At 39.5% G+C, this 22,330-nt stretch overlaps 1 protein-coding gene across 1 annotated transcript in view; it reads right to left on the bottom strand.

Annotated features, from left to right (window-relative positions):
• Positions 1-4,975: 4,975 nt before the first annotated feature.
• Positions 4,976-22,330, bottom strand: part of ETS1 (ETS proto-oncogene 1, transcription factor) — a 62,116-nt gene continuing 44,761 nt past the window's right edge. The window contains exons 6-8 of the mRNA XM_083368622.1: positions 19,409-19,669; positions 8,329-8,447; positions 4,976-6,501 (exon numbers count right to left, since the gene is read on the bottom strand). Of these exons, the coding sequence (XP_083224748.1) occupies positions 6,286-6,501; positions 8,329-8,447; positions 19,409-19,669 (596 nt within the window). The 3' untranslated portion in view covers positions 4,976-6,285. The remainder of the gene's footprint in view (positions 6,502-8,328; positions 8,448-19,408; positions 19,670-22,330) is intronic.

Raw genomic sequence — 22,330 nt, forward strand, 5'->3', positions numbered from 1 at the left:
ACTCCATCAGAAACAAAAGTGAAGAAATCAACTGGCAGTTCTGCGGTAACTGTTAATTTCTATGCTGAATAGGGCTTTTTGTACAACTGTTTCACACCATTCTGTTGTTAAGCAGACACCCTTGTTGTTGTTTTAAAAGTAAGCCAAACATGCAATGCTTGAATGAGGCCCGAACCCCTTTTGACAACAACTTTCCAATTGTCAATAACCATTAACTTTGCACCTTCCTTCCTTATCTAGTTCACAGAGCTGAGTGAAGTGTCTCTGCTAGTGCAAGGAGAACACACACTTTTTTTGGGGAAAAATGATACTGCCCGTCTGTCACTGCATTGAAAGGTAGATGGCAGAAAGTTAGGTATAAACACTGATAAGGGAAGAACGCCACAGGGGCTGCGAGGCAGCATGGCTGACGCTCCATTGCCCTTTCAAGATCCCTGAGAATATATCTGTTGTGAACACTGGACAGATTGAGTCAGATTCGAAATGTTGGGAAGCTCGCCGGCTATTGGTGGTAGGTGCAAAATTTCTTCCAGTCAACACTAAGTAGACCAAGCAACATGAAGCAAAAGTTGAGGAAAGGTCCTTCAAAATGGATGCTCGAAGAATCAATAGCTCCAAAGCAGGAAGCCCAGAAGCCAATGGCAAAACCAGCTTTGCAAACAAGGTAACAAAGTGAAGTTGTTTGTGACCTACACGATCTAAATAGGCTTGAAGCTGGTTTTTACCTTTATGAAGTTACCCAAATCTAAATGACACCAATGGCCACTGCTTCTAATGGACAAAAGACAAACCCATGTAGGAAGATCTCAGTGGACAGATATCATCTCCAAGTCTGCCGTTTGAGACCTTTTAACTGGAAATACTCAGCTTTCTGGAATATTTTGTGCTGTCTACTTAGGAATGATGACTCAGCTCTAATTAGCAGCCACTAACTTTCCTGTTAACCTCTCCATCACAGGTACCAGGAAAATGACTGAGTAAAAAAAAGTACAAGTTTGTTTTTTATCATTAATGAATGCATAGAGTTTGATAGAATATAAAGCAGGGCTATTAGAAGGTTAAAAATCAACTAGTTCTAAACCATGAGGACTTCCCCAAATATACTTGAGCAAGATGCTCTGCTTTATGTCAAAATCACATGTGTTTGCTGATCCTTAATCCAAAAAGGTATAAACCCAACAGTATAAAAATAGTCTTATCTTCAGTTGGTCTAAAGCAGCCTTCCTCATCAAATCTGTTAAACTCCTACAAATTTCTGCACAGATGGAAGACACAAGTTGGAGAAAATTACTATGAATTAATGTCCTAAAACCTCAGTGTTACATACATTTCCCTGGTCAAATTTCCTTCGAAGCTGGAACCGTTTACTCCTGAATCAACAAGCAAAGGACTATATCGTAGGAATACTAAGAAGTATCACTATGACCTTTGTTTCATTTTTCCTTATAAATACCTGACTGAAAAAAAATATATCAAAAGATGGGAATACATCCCCAGAAAAAAATCTCGACCATTGTATGTTTTGCTGCCATTAATATTGCTTCGACCTATTTGTTGTGAGTATTCAGTTTTTTTGCACAGAGCATTCAGAACTCTGAAATAAACTCAACAATTCAACACCAGTAGTTAAATCTTCCAAAACAATTTTCTCTGTGGAAGGTCCTGGGACCTTAATTTCTGGAACTGCAACTAACGTGGCCAAGAGATGGAATTCTGAAACTTAAAATTTCAGTATACCTGGATCTATCGGCCTGGAAAAGATTGCTTCTGTTACATTATTTTTTTTAATGCATAATGCAAAAGACACAGTCATTTGAATAGCATATCAAATGAATTTGCTGTTTTAAATTAACTTTTTTTTAAAAAAAATGGGAATTACTGGAAAACAGTTGGATGTCTATTTTCAGAGGCTGACAAGGATAACTTTGAGATACAGTGACTTCACTTACAATACAAGTTGTCTTTTACACATACACACTAATATCTTAGAGTCTGCTCTTTATCTCTTGGTTTAGGGCTAAAGCCCCCAAATATCATAGATGACAACAAGGAAATAAAAGATGTGAGGTCGTAGGAATACCCTCCTTCTGCACGTCCACTGATCCTTCTTTCTCATTTTCTATTCATATCCTCATTTCACTCCACTGGAATCAAACCTTACAGAGCCTTACTTAGTCCTGATTTCCTTTCTTTCATTGCAAGAATAACTACTATCAGTATTCTTTGCTCAAAATCTTCTTTCTGTATCTTGCCAAGAAATACCAAGCTTATCTTCCTCTAAACCATACAAAGAATTTTCACCCGGTCCCTTATGTTTATGGATATTATCCACTGCTCACAACCTGGCTATCTACACACAGAGACTTTGGGTATTTGGGCTAATCAATACCAGAGGACTGAGAATGGTGGAATTATCAGGATTTGGGTTACTTTTGTTTTGTTTTGAGCATTTGCAGATCTGGCTACAGCTACTGAGTTAACCATATTCTTGACACCTTTAGGAGTTCTACATCATGCAGTTAGAGGCATCATGGAAGATAGACCTTAACGTGCTATAAAAGTGATCCAAGTCCAGCGAAAATGTATCAAGAAAAGCAAGTCTGTCACCGCTAATCTTCCTAACTCCATTTCATGTCCTCTCTACTGGAGTGAAAATACATTCAGGAATGTTGATGTGTGACAGTCCTTGAAACAACTGCAAAAGCCTTTATGGTACATTCATGGTTTCAAACAGCCTGGCTTTACAGTTACCTGGTTAATATAAAGAAGGGATCAGTAGAAAAACTAAAATTGATTTCCTATGGAATTTTAATTAAAGTTAAATTAAATACTTCGAAGACAATGGTTCTTTTGTTTGACCCTTTCTGTCACATGAAAAATAAATAAATTTTGTCACAACTTTGGAGGTGCTCAAGGGGGAACAAATTGTGAGCCAGGTTGTACCTCACTGCTACACAAGCTTTATCTGAAAGGGATCTAACTGCTCTTGACTGATTATGAAAAAGCTAAATAAAATCAGACCCATCCAGTACTTTGATGGGAGAACTTCTGGAACAGCCAGAGCTGTAAGCTAGTCTCAAAAGCTGAAAACACCCACACAAACACACACATCCTGGGGAAAAAAGCACACCGCTTTTATATTGTTGCCAAGAAAATGACGTGAATTTGTTCGTGAACTCACGAAGACTCAAATTAAACTCAAAACAGGCTACCTTTTTATCCTATCAGCTGGCAATGCCTTTTGAAAGGCAGCCTGAATCTGGCCTATCAAAGACAATTCAATTAGAGGAGCGGGTCTTCCTAAAATATAGTGAATTCGTTGGTTTTTCTTAACTACAACATTATTTGTTATCACCTGCTCTACGTCAAATTCTGCTGACACTTCAAGCAACTCAAAGTTGTCCCACTTTCAATTTTGCATGACTGAAATGATTCATTTCTATTACAGATTTGGGGGGGGATAATTTTTTTTTGGGGGGGGAAGGGCAAGTGAAGATCATATTACTGTTCCCTGGTTGCAAATATTGGCTCTCCACATTTGTTTTCTTGCAGAGGATTTCACACTTTATATTTCATCGGTGTACAACACTGATGTTTAAACGTTGACCTAAAAACTGTGAGGCTGATAACAGCCATTGGTCTCACTCAAGCATGGGTACAGATGTACTCTGAGGAGTGATGACTTAGGATCCAGACCTCTAGAAAAATAAGGTTCTTTTCCCTTGATTTCAGTTTTTGTAAAGCCTTATCAATTGCTTTACAAATGAGTCAAGAAATGAGCCACATTTTTTAAATCAGCAGATGATTTGAGATAGGGCAGAAAGAGGATGTATATAAGTTCATACAATATCTTATTATTCTATACTCCCCCCCACACACACACCCCATAAAATATTTCCTAATACACAGTGAAGAAAGGAAAAGAAATTAATTCACTGAACTTCAACCTGTTCCCCCCCCCCCGCCCCTCTGGAAAGATATTAAAAGCAAACAAACAGCAAAAACTAGCAGGAAGTAGCAGATTTTAAAGATGGGTTTTAAAATCTGTTTTTCTTTTCTTTTTTGCGATAGTAGATATTTAGGACTCAGGCATTTAAGGGGCTAACAATCAGCTTTTGCATTCTCATACAATTTTTCTTTCCTTGTATCCGAATCAGGATGATGGAGCTGAAGAGTCAGAACCCATCTCAAACTGCACCTAACACCAACCAAGCCTGTTTATTTCTGGATAACGTAGCATGGAGAAAAAAATTAGCTTATATGTTGTAACTTGGGATCGTGCTTGATGGCCCTGATTTATTTATTTAAACCCATTCCATGTAAATAAAGGTATCTGCCAAATTAGATAAGACCCCTAACATATATTAATATTCCCTACCTAATCTTAATTCTTGAACTATGGTGCTGGAGAAGACTCCTGCGAGTCCCTTGGACTGCAAGGTGATCAAACTGGTCACTCCTAGAGGAGATCAACCCTGACTGCTCTTTAGAAGGCCAGATCTTGAAGCTAAAACTCAAATACTTTGGCCACCTAATGAGAAGGAAGGACTCACTAGAGAAGAGCCTAATGCTGGGAAAGATTGAGGGCAAGAGAAGAAGGGGACGACAGAGAAGGAGATGGCTGGATGGAGTCACTGAAGCAATAGGCGTGAGCCTAAATGGACTCCAGAAGATGGTAGAGGACAGGAAGGCCTGGAGGAACGTTGTCCATGGGGTCGCGATGGGTCGGACATGACTTCGCAACTAACAACAAATCTTAATTCTTATCCTTATGAATGTAGACACATTGATCAGAAGTTAAACGAAGCCCATATAGTTTGATGTGCTTATATTACCTGAAAGGAGCTTCTGAATACTTAGAGATTACTGAATCTTTTCTTATGAAATAGTCCGTTGCAGATTGTTACAGAATGTGATTGATTCCAATCTGATTCCCATTGTAAATCTGACCCAATTCAGTGATTCAGCTTGGGATTTCCCAGCTCAGTCTGAAAACCGAGTCAATGATTTGGTCCTATTACAAGGCACTATCCGTAATAAAGCATTCATACCAACTGATATCCATGGAAAGAAGGCAGAAACAAGCCGAAACAGATGGATAATTGAGTTGTGCCCACAACAAAAGGATCAACCATCCTACTTTTCAACAGTGGAATAATTGTCGAAAGAAAGCCATGTTAGTTTATGGTGGGCGAAAATCAGACAGAGTGGGTAGCATCTTCCTAGAAGGACACAATAAGAAGCACAAACCTTTGAGAGCTAAACCTTTGAATAAAATCTATTAGTCTGAATAGATGCTATCAGACTCTGATCAGTTGGAATAAGACTCTTCTTTAAAGCATCCTAGATAAGCATGTACTCATAACACGTAGAGGAAAATCTAAAATAAAATCTCAGGAATGAAAATGACATGATTGAAAATGCACAAGCCGAGGGAAACAGAGCTATTGACATAAGAGAATAAAGTGCAGGAAATCTAGCATTCAAGCAAAACACCCATTCATCTAGAGTTCCCCATTTCTATTGGTCCATTCCATCTGCCCATTTCTAGTGGAGTTCTATATATATATAGAGAGAGACATATTTTGTTTTTCCGCAATGGTGATAAAAATCCACAGCTGGCAAAACAAACACATGATTTTTGCAATACTGAAACCATTTTAGAGCTTAAGACTATTTTAAAAAAATACTGGCACAAAATTTAACAAAATTCCATTTCTTTTAAACATTTTCTTTCTTTCTTTCTTTTTTTAAAAAAGGAGGGGTTTTTTTCCGTCCCCCCTTGACAAACAGAAGAACAGAGACCTGTTTTGTGAAATGCAAAATTATCTGAGATCACAGTACTTTGTCATTCAGATATATTTTCCCTGTAAAACAGGATAGTTTGCCACTTACGACTGTTCTCCATCAGTTAAAGACAGACTGTCTTACAAGCACACCGATTGTCAGTTTTTAAAAGATCGGGAAGAAAGGGGGTGATATGAATTTGTTAAATAGATGGAACAAAACGTTTGTCCTTTTCCTGACTTCTAAGATCCCAGCTGCAAATACAACTCCAAAAAGAATTGGAGTTGGAACTGGAAAACTTAGTTCTTCCTCCTCCCAGCCAACCTATATCACAGTTTCATTCAAAAGCTTAAAATCCTACCCCTCCTTAAGTACAACCCATGAAAAATTACGCTTTTTCTTTTTTTTTTAAAGGAAAATAAAATGATTGGGGGGTAAGAAAGAAATCCAAGTCCTTATGTTCTTCAGATTGTTCGATTTTGGCAAAATGGACCCATTTCACTCATCAGCATCTGGCTTCACATCCAACATGGCATGGAGCTCTTCAGGAGTGTACCCCAACAAACTTTGCAGATCACATACAAAACGATACACATAGCGTTTCCCTGCAGTCTTGTGGATGATGTTCTTGTCGTAGTAGTAGCGCAATCCACGGCTCAGCTTCTCATAGTTCATTTTTGGCTTGTTTTTCCGCTTGCCCCATCTCCTTGCCACCTGGAGAATGGGAACCCCAGAAAATTTAGTTCGCGAAATCGTCAAGCGCTGGGGAAATCAGGAAATTCAGGCAGTTCCAATGAGTATAAACATTGATTGCAAGCTTAAGCTCTCTACGGTAACCTGAACTACTAGCGATGAAGGGAAAGTGAGCCTTGGTGGAGCAGTGGGCTAATGCCTCCTTAAGTAACGCCAGCTGCCTGCAATTAGTGCAGGTTCGAGTCCCACCAGGCTCAAGGTTGACTCAGCCTTCCATCCTTCCGAGGTAGGTAAAATGAGGACCCAGATTGTTGGGGGCAATAAGCTGACTTTGTAATAATGCCGCTTGGGGTGTGTGTGTGTGAAAGCCCTAATAAGCAGGCATATACATAGAATGAAGGCTACTGCTAAGCTTGTAAGCCGCCCTGAGTCTTCGGAGAAGGGCGGGATATAAATGGAATTAAAAAATAAATAAATGTGTGGAAGTTAAGACTAAAAAGGAATTCAAGGTGTGCTGGATTTAGGTTTCTTGAGGGCGCATAGGGATTCATGACTAATGACACATTTGACCTATCTCTTGGGCTCAGCCTGGTCAACTCCTATGGAAATTCCTCAATAAAAATTAAGAACTTGACACCATAAAAATTAGTCAGAATGTGTAAAGCAATTTCACGTTTATGTCGGAAATGTGGGCAACCCAAAAGGGCCATTTTAATATGCCTTGCAGAAAAGGCAGAACATTTTGGGTTCAAATACAGACGCTGATAAAATAAATTTTAAAGACTAAGATTTAACTCAAACCAGAACTTTGCTTATCGGGATTAATGGACAGGTACCTAGAAAAGACCCACAGATGATTATTTTGTGATGAGACTATTATATGTTCAGAAATGGAAAGACTCTGATATACCCACAACGGAGGAATGGCTGGTGAAGATAGAACCAGCAGAGATGGCAAAATTAACTTGTTTGCATAGAGAAAGTCCAATTGTTACGTTTATGAAGGATTGGAAACCCTTTATGGACTTTTTGCTGAAAAAAGGGAGCAAAAATGAACTTGTGATTTAGGGGTTTGATGATTAGAAATGGTAGCTTATGGAAAAATAAAATTACAGTGGTATCTCAGTACTTGACTGCTTCAAAACTCTCAAATTTACTACTCAATGCATTTGGACATGAAAATGTTGACCCAGCACTTGGCCTTTGTTTAGTACTTGACGCGCTGCTATAGGAAGAGGGGGACGGGGAACGAACAGGAAATCAGCCATGCTGGGAAGGTCACTGCAAAAGGAGAGGGACAGCCACAGAGGGCAGACAGGAAACCAGCCATGCTGGGAAGGCCACTGACATAGGCAAAAAGGACAGACAGAAAGTTCTTCCTGGCTGAAACAAAGAGTCAAGTGATAAGTCACATGGTTTGTTTGAGACTCGTCCTTTTTACTACCCATCATATTTAATTTAATTTAATTTAATTTATTAATATTTCTATACCGCCCTTCTCCCGAAGGACTCAATCCCCGGAACCAATTAATGCAGAATACCAAGGTACCACTGTATGTAACCTTTCAGAGAGAGAGAGGGTAAAATATAAATGTATTTATAACCGATGTCAAAAAGACTGCTTTATAATCTTTCTCTCTTTCTTTCTCTCTCTCTTTCTTTCTCTCTTCCTCCCTCCCTCTCTTTTCCTTTCCTTTCCCTTCCCTTCCCTTTCTTTTCCACTACTTTCTTATTTTGTTTCTTTTCTAATATTTGCACTGTTTTTATCTTGTTAAAAATATATTCAATTAAAAATTATACTTGGCTCAGGACTTTCATGTGTACAGTCCAGATTAAGCCCATACTTACCTCATCAGGATCAGAAAGTTTAAATTCCCAGCCATCACCTGTCCAGCTAATGAATGATTGGCAGGATTTGTCTGTCAGAAGTTCCAGCAAGAATTGCCATAACTGAATAGGTCCACTACCTAAGATGACAGAGGAACAGGGAGAAAAACAAATAAGTAGGCTAGAAATAAAACTCATAAATGAAATGTTGTCCGCAGGAACAAATTAGTAACGAGGAAACCACATTCAGGTTAGAGCTGTTTTACTGTTTATTTATTTAGCATGTATTTTACTCCCCTTCCCTGAAATCAAACTGGTGAAGTGAAGGCAAAAAGTTATTATTAAAATCCAAGAATAACACTGCAATAAATTAGAAAGAGTTAAGTTTTCAAACTGGTAGGCAGAAAGGAAAACAAACAAACATTCGCACAAGGAAGGTCTTGGTAAAGTTATATCTTTATTAGAAAACTAAACGACAGGATGATAGATCCTATGGCTATGCTTATCTTCAAATAAAAAGGTTCTCTGAAGCTCCTTGAAGACCTGCTTTTCTCCAAACAAGGCCCACCTTGCAAGGTGCCTTCATGACTTGGGAACAGGTTATCTGAGGGACCATCTTCTTCCACTCCTTTCTACCTGTCCAATCTGGTCCAGCCAGTTGGGTATCCTCTGGGTACCATCAGCAAATGAATGTCAGCTGGCAAGGACAAAGAGATGCCCCCTTTTTTTGCCAAAGCACCTGCCCTCTGGAACACCCTCTCTCCTGAGATTAGGATGACCTAGAACCTACTGGCTTTTCAGAAAGTCTTAAAGACCTGGCAGTGTGACAGCCCTGGGATCCCTAAGTGTGTGAATTCCCCAGCTTCCTGGATACGATGAAACCGACAGATTACAATATATCTTGACTGCTGTTTGTATTTAGTTTCTTTTTTTGTATCCTGTTTTAATAGTTTTTATGATTGTTCTCCATCCAGAGTCACTGGTTTGAGAGGAGTGGCTATACAAATTGAATCAATCACTCAATCAATAGCAGAACCTATTCTTGCAGTTGAGGAGATTGTCCACAAATTGTCTAATGAGAATGTCCAAATTCTGACAAGTCCCCTTGTCCTAAATTGTCTCACCGCTAACAACAGCTCACTTATTTTAACTCGGCATTCACAGCTTCTGGAGGCAAAGTGTTCCACTGCTTAATTGTTCTCACTGTCAGGAAATTTCTCCTTAGTTCTAGGTTGCTTCTCTCTTGATTAGTTCCCATCCGTTGCTTCTTGTCCTGCCTTCAGGCGCTTTGGAGAAGAGCATGACTCCCTCTTCTTTGGGGCAGCCCCTGAGATACTGGAAGGCTGCTATCATGTCACCCCTCGTCCTTCTCTTCATTAAACTAGACATACCCAATTCCAGCAACGGTTCCTTAGATGTTTTAGCCTCCAGTCCCCTAATCATCTTTGATGCTCTTCTCTGACAGCTTGTGACAATATCCCCATGCTGTACATGCCTATTGGGTTGACAGGATGTCTTTCAAGTTTGTGCCTCAACGAAGGAGTTGGATCCTCCTGAAATTGCAGCTGCTGAATAGGAAAATCAATGGGATGTTTGTATAGCAGTTTAGAGCTTTATGTCTTAGTTACCTAGACAGGATTTTGGCATCACTTGCCAAGGGAGGGGCTGTTCTTCCCTCCCACCTGCCCAAAGATGCTTGACCACAACCTGACCTCCATCAGGCTCCTGCCTCCACTTCTTGCCTGCTGCCTCTCCTGACCTTGACTTTTTGTTCCTGCCTGAGTGTTTACCAAGAAGTGATAAAAGGGAGGCAGGTATGAAAATTACTGGCCTCCTTCCAAGGCATGTTGATGCAGGAACAAACTGCACAATCTCACTGAATTTTGTTTTTTTTAAAAAAAAACCAACAACAACCAAATAAACTCGAAGCCAATTGGTGACTATTCATATAAGGAGAGGCAGCGCTGATATTGTGGGTGGATGGAACAGGGGAATTTGAACACGGGTGGAGGGAGACTGATCTCCCTATTAAATCACTTGGTGCTTTCATAGTTCCCTTCTTCTTGGAAAAAGTCAGATTAGGCTCCAAGCAAGAAAAGTCTGGCAGGAGACAGAATTCATTTTTAGATTTATTTATTTTTTTCCATCTTCTTCACCTTCAGTTCTGAAGAAACTAAAATCTTGGAATTTTCCTCATTGCCATTTTGGGAGATGCTAACAAAGATACTACAAGGGACGTGGTGGCTCAGTGGGTTAGGACGCTGAGCTTGTCGATGAGAAGGTCGGCAGTTTGGCGGGTCGAATTCCGAGTGCCGCGTAACAGAGTGAGTGCCTGTTACTCGTCCCAGTTCTGCCAACCTAGCAGTTCGAAAGCACGTAAAAATGCAAGTAGAAAAATAGGAACCCCTGCGGTGGGAAGGTAACAGCGTTCCGTGCTAGTCATGCCGGCCACATGACCACGGAGACGTCCTCGGACAAGCGCTGGCTCTTCGGCTTTGAAACGGAGATGAGCACCGGCCCCTAGAGTCAGAAACGACTAGCACGCATGTGCGGGGGAACCTTTACTTTACCTATAACAAATATACTACTGACTCCATTCTACACAACAGGCTAAGAAAGAGTTTGCTAAAGAAGCCACATTTACACAGCACACTAAACCATGCTTGACGAATCATAGCAGTGGAGTCAACAGCGCTAAATCAAAACCAAGAAATGGCTTAATACAAAACGCAAATCCATTTGTAAGTATGAGTGTAGATGAGTGGATTTTTTTAAAAAATTGTACGCAGCCCAGAGTCACATTTTATAAAATAGATGGCTGTATAACTATGAGGCTTTTTTATTAAGCAATAAATAAATACACACAATTTGATTAGTTGTTGATAATAGGGAACTTGCCTTCTGAATGTTTACGATCCATTTCTTTTTCAGTTGTTCTTATAATTTTTTATACAGAAAGCCTCCCAGAATTGTTTGGAGTTGGGCAGCCTCTGCATTGTTTTAAATAAATAAATAACAACAATTATTCCTTTAACTGAACCTTTGACCAGCATCACTTCCTCTCCCTAGCTTCTTTTGCTCTTAGAATGAATATATTGATCTTATGTGAGCCGCATGAAAGTTCTACAAAGTAGAAAGTTCTTTATGAACTAAAAAGTACCTCTGTGAGTGAGAGAAGCAGTCTATAAATTTGGTAAATTAAAATCTGTTGACCTGTATCTTTTTTCTGATTTCCTCTTCTATGCATGCACAGTAACCTGCCTTTAGCCACTTATATGAATCATAACTGCCTATATTAAAAAATGATCTTAACAGAGAGACCTATAACTCTCTTTAAAGCTGGTTTTGGTTTGATCTGAATTGCAGTCTAATTTAAGTTGTAGGTATTCACATATTTTGAATGAGTTTCCCATCCTGGCCCTTTAAATTGCTGAGCTACTACTTTTGGCAGGCTCTGGGGTCCAACCCAGGCTTTAGAAGGGAAGTGCAAGATGCTCACCTCTTCTTTAAATAGTCTTTCAGCAGTACTTAAGAGTAGATTTGACATTTAAAACTCTCTCTTTTATACAACAGTGGTTTCCTCTCTAGGTTTCCAGATATGATGCACTTTTTCATTATTTTTCTGCACTGTTCAGTGTCCCTGCTCAGATACTCACACAATTTTATTTAAGGTCAACTCAATCATGCCTTTTCAATTTCAGTTTCCTTCCGCCATACAGTATTTACTGATGTTTGGTGAAGCTGCTGCCCCAAAAAGTGTGTGTTGCTAGCATGGAAATATTCCTAGCTCTCCTGAGCTGCAGTACTGAGAATTTCATTTAGTAAATTGACAGACATAGATTAAAAAAAAAAGAATCCCGAGAAATTCACAGACATTGAAGTGGCACAATGGTATCTGGCTTTTCATTCTCCTCCATGGCTTAGATGGAAACTATGCTGTATTTTTTAACAATTAAGAAGAGGGAAAGAAATGAAAAATAGCATGGGGAGGAAGACTACATAGCCAGAAGCTAAAAAAAATGGAGCACCTATAAAATATGCGAGAATGCAAAGAGCATCTTGCCTAATGTCAAGCAGAAAGGCCAGGTCCACAAATGAAATTCCAATTAAACTGATGTATTGCTATTCATGTCTAAGCACAACAATCTTCTCAACTAATGGTTAGCAACTGCTTGATGATAGATAAGGGTCAATGGAATTCAAGGGAGTATGTAGGGATTCTAGGCTGATTCCTCTTTTAACTCCACCTCCAGGTTCTGCCACTCCTTCTCCTACACCCAGAGTTTCCTTAGCTCTGGCAACATAAACAATGCTAATTTTCTGGGGTACACTTTGCCAAGCCTGGTGGAACCAGTTTCTACATGCTCCAGCACAGTATGAAGTCAGTCCCCAAAGATCATACATCTCTATTCATTGCAGCCAAAGTTTGATAAATCTCTCTGTTCCTTCAACTATGTGCCAGATGAACTCAGAACAGAAGCCAAACTCTGATGGGATTATTGGACTTTAAATAGGACCATATCTGTCTCCTGCTCCAAAGAAAAGGAACTCCAGAAAAGCAAATGATGTATATAAATAGGATGACCTCACACATCCATCCAGTCGAAGAGAGAGAGAAGATAAACAACACTGCACGAACAAGAAAAAATCAATCACCTAGAGTTTTCTTTTTAAAAAATAAAAGTTTTGGATTCCTCTGGTAATTTTAAAGCAAGAGGACAATCAAGCAAAATTTAGACACTGCAACACAAATGTTAGGAGTAAGATTTAAAACCGGTGTGAGATCCCATCAATCAGATGCCAGAAAATTATTTAATCTACCTGAATTATGGCTATTTAACCTCTGCTTAAATATCTACTGTCTACCATTGAAGGTCAAATACATTCTTGTTGCATTACACTTTATTTAAACAAGTGCAACTGAAGTTGAAATTTATTAAGGATTTTCATTGTTTATTGGCCAGACTAAACAGAGATGGTATCCAAGGTCTGTAAAGACCTCTCCCCTTGATTAATTTTTGTGGAGTCTGCAATGTACTTGATAACTCAAAAGTGTCTTTGTTAAGCTTTATTTAGACATACAGATTCTATATATTATGAAACAGAGAAATCATCTGATGTTGGCATTCTGGGCACAAATAACAATCTGCCTTTTGTGGTGTAACCTTTTGAAATTCAATCAAAAAAGACTCTTCTCAGTCCGAACAGAATCCACCAAGCCTGTTCAATTTGGGAATGGATTGCAAGAAGTCAACCCTTCCGCTCATCACAAGGAAGAGGAAGAACGTCCCAGATTTCTTTCCCCAGTGTCTGCTGACCTTTGTGCTACAGAAAGAGGGTGGCCTAAGAATAGAGCCAGTCAGAGGTGGCTCACATGCTAAATGCAATTCACAATGAATGTCCTTGTCTCGCCGTCATTGTGGTGAAGGAAAGTCTTCAAGAACGGCCAATGGGAGATTGTTGCACAAATTAGGAATCCTCTAGCATCACCATGAAAATATGATACATCCAGTGGATTGTGAAGTGGTGACTACACTGGGAACTCTGTTTGAGGAAAGTCCCTTTGGAAAGTGAATATATAATCAGCGGCATATTTGCGAGTTTGGTCTCAGAAGATTCTGCTGGCTATGAGCCTGACCCTATTTTGTTCCTGGTGAACCAGTAGCCTAGTGGGAGACTTTCTGGGAAAGTCTTGTTATAATTTTCTTAGATTTCCGATGTCACTTGATGGCAACTCTCTCCAACTTGTCATCTCCAGATGTGTTAGCCAAAAGAGGCAGATGGCTTGGGAATTCCAGAATTGAATCCAAAATATCTGTATCTCTTTGTTCAGGCATTAAGTGAACAAAGGTCAATGTAAAACTGTAGTTCCCTGCACCAAATTTTCTTAGAAGTTACATCTTTGATTAAAAGAAGAACATGCCTTGCATCTACTGCCTTCTACTACAATGTTGGTGCATTGAGCTGTGGACTCAAGTTGAGTGCTAGGAAAACCTCCTTAAAGGTTAAAGCAGTTCAACCATGGAACCAATAGGTAAAGGTGCTGCTAACTTCCCCTTCACTGCATAGGTTCAGGCAGAGACAGGATAGCCATCTATCAGAGATTCTTTATCCTGGGCTCAAGAGATTAGAGTCAATGACATAAGCATACAGCATAAGCATCCCTTTGCTGTATGATGTCACGAATGTAGTAATCCCATTGGCTTTTGAAAAAAAGGCAGTCATCTGCAGGGTTTACCATGCAAAAACTACTGAAGTCCTATATTCTGCTATTTTCTAGCCATAATTTGTGAGAGTCCTTCACAGTCAGGAGGAGGAGGAGGAGGAGGAGGAGGAGGAGGAGGAGGAGGAAGCTCAACTAGAACAGCTTCTAACTCCATTGACTGTTTCTGCACTTATTGTGCAGCCACTGTACTTTAGAGAAAGATTTGTTAAATTGCATGCTTATGGTTTTACTTAGCTGTAACATATCCTAGTGATCCTGAAAGTGGTCATTTGCAAAGCAGAGGGTTTTTTTAAAAATTGTTGTTGCTGTTGTTGTTGTTTTTAAAATGAGAAAACAGCTCTTTTCTGTGGAACAAGGCTTGTGGTTCCTATGTGACAAAATGCTAAGGAAGAGTATTGCACATGAAACTGTCAACAAAAGGGAGATGAACTAGGGGATCTGAAGCAACTATGCAGAAACATGAGTAAGTAAATGATTAGCCTACCCAAACATATCTACCTGTTGATAATTTATGGCCCATCAGCCACTGTCTGGAAAGAAAGAAAAAGCTCCCTTTAAAAATGAGCCAAAGCTGATGTAGCCATCAGAAATTCCTTCTCTTCCCAAGTGAGTTTGCAGATAAATGAAATTTCCCATTCAGGCTCTGAAATTAACTTGGCTTTAAGAAAATCCTACGGCGATCTCATTTTGGTGGGAGGGAAGGAGTGTAGCGTAATGTCTGGAGAGTACATCCTAAGGGTCTTCCTAGCTCTACACCTATACGTATGCTCAACGGGAGAAGTCTTCCTTGCAACCTTCTAGAAAATTACTCCAAACTGGACAGAATGAGAGAGAGAGAGAGAAGGGCACATCCCTCCCTTGGGATTTAATTAAAGTCGTTATGAAAGTGAGGAAAAGCAAAGGGTTGTGAAATAAAAAGACGACACTGAAAATTAATACCATTACGTTGTTACACATTTGTCTCTAAAATGGTTTTTCTGAAAAATCGCAACGCTGGCCAACCATGAATGCTAACAGCTAATTTTATTCTCATTTGCAAATGTCTAGCAGGTGTCACTAGAGTAACTCAACCAAAACAAGGATCCATTTTTTGGTCTTCTCCAACAGCCTAAAAGCATTCTCATACTAGAACTTTTAAGAAGTACAATAGGCATGTGCAAAATTTATCAATCCAAAGCTTTTGATTTCCCTCTGGATTACATCATTCTGGATTAGTTGGTGGTTCCCCAAAGTACAATCCAAACTGAAAATGGCTTGTGATATTCCAGATATAACTTCCAGATTAGGTTGGCCTCTATCAGAGCAGGTCTACCCCTGTTTGATCTAATCTGCACAACATACAAAGCCAACGTGTATTTATTTGCTTTTGGTTCAGTGTGTTGCGTTTACCTAGCCTCTGTATTTATTCAATCACTTTTTGCAGTTTAATATACATTGTTTGAGCCCAGCCATTGTGGTTCACTCCATAAATCTTGGCTGCATAGTTGACCAACCCAATCCTTGCATCTAGCAAGGATTCACACATATGTCAGAGGTGGTCACTGCTGTTTATAGCTTCCTGTATACTATGTTGCAGTTGGGATGAATTGTGAATTAGACCCATATGTATTTGTTGTACGTATGGATGGGTCTGGCAATTTGATCAATCAGTAATCATGCTGGAGGGGGGAGAGGAAATCCAGAAATGTATTTATTTGAGAATGGGAATATTTGCTGATAGCAGTGAATTTTCATTACTTCTTTCTCTAAGCTGTAAGAAATGTTTATCCTTTGCAAACTACCTGATAATATACAAGATAGCTCAGAAAGAAGAGATCTGGGAGTCTGTAAGAGATCTGTATTGCCATCTTTCTGAAATATTTTTTATTGTAATTATGCTGCTATTGTTGTTGTCAATTTTAGAGATCACCTTTTAGTTGTGTAATTTACAAGTTGGAAAAATCTAGTTTGACCCAACAGGAATCTGATTTTGATTTTGGTTGTGCCTTCCATGATGGTTGAGTTTACATATTGTGCTATGTCATGCTTTGTTTAACCGTAATTTGAGTAACCTCAATTGACTGGCTTCAAGAAAGAATTAAACCATTATTTAATGATCAAACAATTTTCATATACAGCGGTTAATTTTGCACAACTACCACCCATAGAATTCAGGATCTTTCTTATCGTCTTGCACACCTCTAGAAAACATCACTTTTATATTAACTTGGGATTTCCTATTCCATCCTATTTAGGTGGCATTGAATAAACAACTATGGGAAAACATCTGCTTCTATAGATGGACTAGAACTAATTTTAAAAAATACAGATGTGTGAGAAAGGGGATGTTTCAAAGTCTGTCCAAATCATCAACATATATAGCTCCTGATTAAGATGATCTGCCAGATGAACTTTTACAAACTTTTGATCAGCTCTAGTAATAAATGTATGGGTGTGTGGAATAAGTTAGAGTGGGGAGTACTACAACACTTATGAGCAGCCCTGTCAATTTGCCAAAATCGGTTAAGATGTGGAGCATAGATAGCGGAGCTTGTGCCTTTATTGCCAACTTGAGAAAATATCAAAAGCCAAATTGGGTGTCTACCAAAAGCATTACCTTCTCAGCAAAACTGTTATCATCAGTGGGTTGTGTCTGACTGGTGATTATGAACCGCACAAATAATCTTGCTGTCAGTGAAACTATCAACAAAGTAAAATCTACAAGACTGTTGATCTGTTCTTTCATTTTACTGCAGAGACAAACACATTGCCATCTTAATTTCCCATAAAACGGAGGGCTTTCAATGATTAAATCAGTATTTCTGAAGATCATTACGTATAACCAAAGTCTGTTTGGTCATTTTTACAACATTTCTATGAGAAAAACTAGCATTATAATATTCATTTCCATGTTACAGTGAAAAAATATGAGAGAATTAAAGACAAAGACACCACTTAGCTAAGGTCACCTGATGAGTTGATAGCCAAAGTGAACCCAAGAACCCTTAGCTTACAGATCTCACTTTTGAAGAACTCTTTTGTCACCCTTTCATCCTTATGGTTTTTCAGGAGTCACAGCCACTGCTGCCTTCTTGTTTTCCACAATACTAATAATCTGACAAATATAACAATTTCTGAATTGGAAGCAAAAGCAACAATAATATGAGACACAGAAGACCATCAAGTGGGAACTAGTATAGCTTGGAGATCATCAAACCAAGAATTGGAATTCTATCAGCAGGACATTGTATTTTGTTATTTTCTCTAGTTCTTTCTCTACTGTCCTGCTGTCTACAGGTACCACGACATCCACTATCCAGACTTTTTTGGTCTTTTTTTATCAAAAATTGTTAATTCAGGGGGTGCTTGCCTAGAAACACAAATGGAACTGTAGAAAAGAAAGAAAAGATAGTACCAATAGCAACACGGGAGCCTTGGATTGAATCCCAAAGCACCACTTGAACACCATCAGCATTGACAAAATCACCGACAGTCAATTGCAAAAGGCAGCTTTACTTGAAACAGCTTACATCCTGTGACAATACTTTCCACAATATCAAACATCTGCCTACCCCAGTTCCTTGGGATGGGTAATGCCAAATCCAGTCTAAACAATTATTGATTGTGGTTAATTGCACAATCAGCCAGTTATTTAGACTGGATTTGGACTTGAGTGGCGTATTTCAACCGCAGTCGTCGTAACTGCCAAGAAATGACGCTGTCCATGCAACTGTGAGCTACTGTTTCTTTAAGAACTCTCAACAACATAAGTCTAGGAAACAAGTGAATGAGATGATTTACACCAAGTGAATGTGAGCATGCATCCTTGCATTATCCCGACATCTGAAGCAGCTCAATGGAGTTCTTCGATTCATTTCATATCTACCCCACAATCATGGCTAAATGCAGCCTCTCTCCACTCAACGTCAATCAACGCTCTACTTTCTGTTCTTTACCTACACTTACTACTTCTACAACCCACAGATACAGTTCATAGCGCAGAACTAAAATGACTAACCACTTCCTCTTGCATATAGCTCCTAAAATTATCTTCCATCTTGCCCAGAGGCACCACACACACTCACAAAGAATTATCAGCCCTATTAAAAAAAACCTGCAAATTGAAAGAATTACATTTAGGTGTGGCCTCAAATGCAGCTCCAACTGTCTCACCACTGCTGTTAAAGTACAACCTTGAAAGAGATAAGTTTTAATGGTTAATTGTTGGGATGTATGGCCTCTGCAAGGCATATATTTCAAGCTCCTTCTTCATTCCATCCGTGGCATGAAGTTAACAGTAGTCAATCTTAATAGGTTTCTAGGCATCTCTAATGGGATGTGGGTAAAAATGCTTTAAATACTAGGAATATGCAGAAAGTCAGAAAGTATAAAGGCTAGATTAGACCGCGTGTGACTGCAAATCTGTAGTTGTGTGAGAATCTAGTCATTCTCGTAGCATATTTATGAACCAAGCTATCACAGTAAATCATAAAAAGGTGTTATTTACATGGGCTTAACATATTTATGTAGATACACCCAATATATTTATTAACTTAGATTCAGGGAGGTATTACTGTTACTGTTGTTCATCCTGCCAATGATAATGACACACGGGTTGTGGTTGTATAACACACCGAACTTGGTGAACAATTTAGCCGACTGCTTTGTAGAATGAACTGAATTATAAATGAACCAAAAGAACAGAGATTGTAGAACATGCTGCGTTTCCCCTCACTTCCAAAGAAATACTAAACCAAAATTTTAAGGAACCACACTTAGCCTGTTGCACAAATGCAACCGCCAGATCCTTGCGACTGACCTAACTGAGCATGTTGTGTGAGTGAACATAGCCACTGAGGAAATGCTTCGATCAGCCACATTTCTCCAGCCTCTTACCTGTGTAACCGGCCAGAGCAGCAGCAGGAATGACAGGTTTGTCCTTGTTCATGTCAGTTCGGTCTCGTACATAGTCCTTGAAAGTGCCTTTGGGCTTGTGGTTGGGCAGAGGAACAGGATAGTCCTCCGAATCAAAGCTATCGTAGGAAGGGACACGCTGGAGACTTTGGAAGGATGACTGGCTGCTCCAGGACTGGGCCAGGCGGTCACAACTGTCGTAACTCTCGACACTCTCAAAAGAATCTTGGCCCCCAAGTTTACCTGCAAGGCAAGAAGAAAACGAAGTTCACCCCCAACCCCTCCTCCATTAAGTTGGAGGAGGGGAAAGGAAGCCCAGGCTACAAGTAACCTCTGGCTGCCTGACTACCTGTAGACCTCCAGATCCTCTCCAGCGTTGACTTCAATGTCATGTTTTAATGGGATAGAAAGGAAAAGTCACTCTAAAATATGGCAAGCAATCATTTTAACCATCCTTAATGAAAGATTGTTTTAGCTTCGTTCATCTGCTGACCCAGCTGCATCGTTTCCCCCTTCTTCTTTTTTGCCACACAGTCACGAGCCTGTCCCTCAAGAGCAGGGGTCTTCAAACTTGGCCCTTTTATGACTCAGCATGCCTGGCTGAGGAATTCTGGGAGTTGAAGTCCACAAGTCATAAAAGGGCCAAATTTAAAGAGCCCAGCTCAAGAGCTTAATGTAGTTCTCAAGACAAAAAGAAGCTGACCCATATTTATGCAACTCCATGGTGAAGGCTTTTGTTGAAGCTGAAACGGAGCCAGAAACAAGTATCTTCAGGTGTAGATGTGCCCTGGAGGGATGTTGGCATGATGGGGTAGAAGGGCACTATGCCATCTTGGGTTGTGTCCAAAACAGGTGTAAGGGAGAGGCCTAAGCTGAATGAAATGAGGATGGATCTCATATTGTGTCCATCTGACATTTGCCTCCCAGAGTGTAAATCATATCACTTAATCTTTTCAAGAATTGATAACAGGCCTGTTATGTATTCAAGATGGACAGTGAATAATATTTATATGTTACTTATATGTAAGGGTGCAGGTCTATACCTATGTTGTATTTGGTATGTTTTAAATGTGTGATATGTATGTGTACACTTTGAGAGGAAGCAACTAAATTTCATTTTTAATGTGTGCCATTGTGCCCACAGGAAAAAAATGACAATAAAGGTTATCTAATCTAATCTTTGTGGAGTTCACAGGGCTGAGTCTATGCCTCTCACTGCTTGAACATGGTCTCCATGCTTTGAACATTTGCACGACCTTTTCTCTGAATTATACCTTCTTCCTATTCAGTTAAGGATATTGCTAAACTTGAGAAAAGGACAGTGGATCCTATGGAGGGAAAGAGCCCGAAGTACAGCACTGGAGTTACGGTGGAATGTAGTCTGAATTCCAGAGGACAGAGACATCAAGTTTAAATAGTTTCTTGGAGAAAGAGGGCCAAGTCAGCTCCTCCCTAGAAGTTCTCAGAGTACAGCTCTAATGATGCAAGTAGCCTGCTTTGATTGGGGAGGATTTCTGCCTACAGGTGAGGAACAATAAAGGAAACTTCTTAGAAGAAACTTTGTGTGTCTTTTTTTTTTTTTTTTGGTTTTTGGAGCTTGACAGGAGCAGAGTCTTACAAGCAGGGCAGAGATTAGAAACGGAAAGTAGTTCAAGCTCGGATTCCATCTCTAGTTCGATCTCCAGTTTCTCCATTTAACGGCAACATGTTGCAAAGAGAAGGAATGACGCATTCATACAGATTACTGAGTTAGATGGAGAAACCACCTGACCTGCTATAGGGAAACCACCAAGCATACAGATTACCACTTCTGCTGCCTATCAAGAAACTTCTCCAAATGTGGTTAAGTATCGTCTTTTAGACTCTGGCTTCCATATTCAGGTTTTCGTTTTTTGGTTGGTTTTTTTATATATATATAAAAAATCATGCATTTATTTAAACACTTTCAGATTTCAGCTGCATATGCAGAGCCCTCTGTTACAAACAAGGAAAGACCGTGCATTATTGCTTCTTCTTCATCCTCCTCCTTCTCATCCTCATGACCAAGAGATGTTACCTCAGTCCTGGCAAGCATGAGGGTTATTTTATTCTTGGCTTCATAGAGATAAATTCGCCTGAAGTCCAATATGTCAACTCAGGCAACTCTGCCCAGATGGATCACTCTTATTTCAGCTAAAAATCTGAATTCCTACCAAAGCACACAGGTTGAAAAGTGAACAAATAAAACAAAACAAATAAGATCTGACACTGCTTTCTCTGAAATTCCAGTCTATGGCTATTGCTCAACCATTTCAGATTTACTGACAACCTTAACAGCGTAGTAGGATCATTTGAGTTCATTAATTACCAAAACCAGTCTGAAAACAGCTGCTGGGATTGTGCAAGACCGAGGGGAAAAAATTCATTGGCAGAGATGGTGGCAATTAAAGCCCACAGAATAAGTCTCAGAGGTGGAAAGAAGTCTTTGAACTGGCATATTTGCCCTGTTTTGATTTGACCTCCATATCCACCCATCCTCAAAATACATCTAGTAAGAATTTAGATAATGGCAGGAATCACTTGCTTGAGATACTGTAAGCATAGAGAGTCTTTAAAGTCTAAAATTTGGGAGGTGTGTGATGCCTTTCTCATGTAGCATATTTAGAACGCTCAAAAACAAATCTGTGGCTTAAGAAAACAACTCTTCAACAATTTTGTTGGTACAATTTCTTGCATAGCATAACTTTGGAAAAAGTGTCCATCAGTCAAAGGAGATATATCACCTTGCCAAAACAGTGCTATTTATTTATTCATAAACCTGCAAAGTGATCCCCAAGGAGGGATAAATTTGTTAAACAAACAAACAAATCACATTATTTATTTAGTTGGTTGATGTGCTGTAGGGAGCTGTATCCTGTTGACCTT

This window comes from Vipera ursinii (genome assembly GCF_947247035.1).
Source record: "Vipera ursinii genome assembly, chromosome: 8".
Taxonomy (NCBI): Eukaryota; Metazoa; Chordata; class Lepidosauria; order Squamata; family Viperidae; genus Vipera; species Vipera ursinii.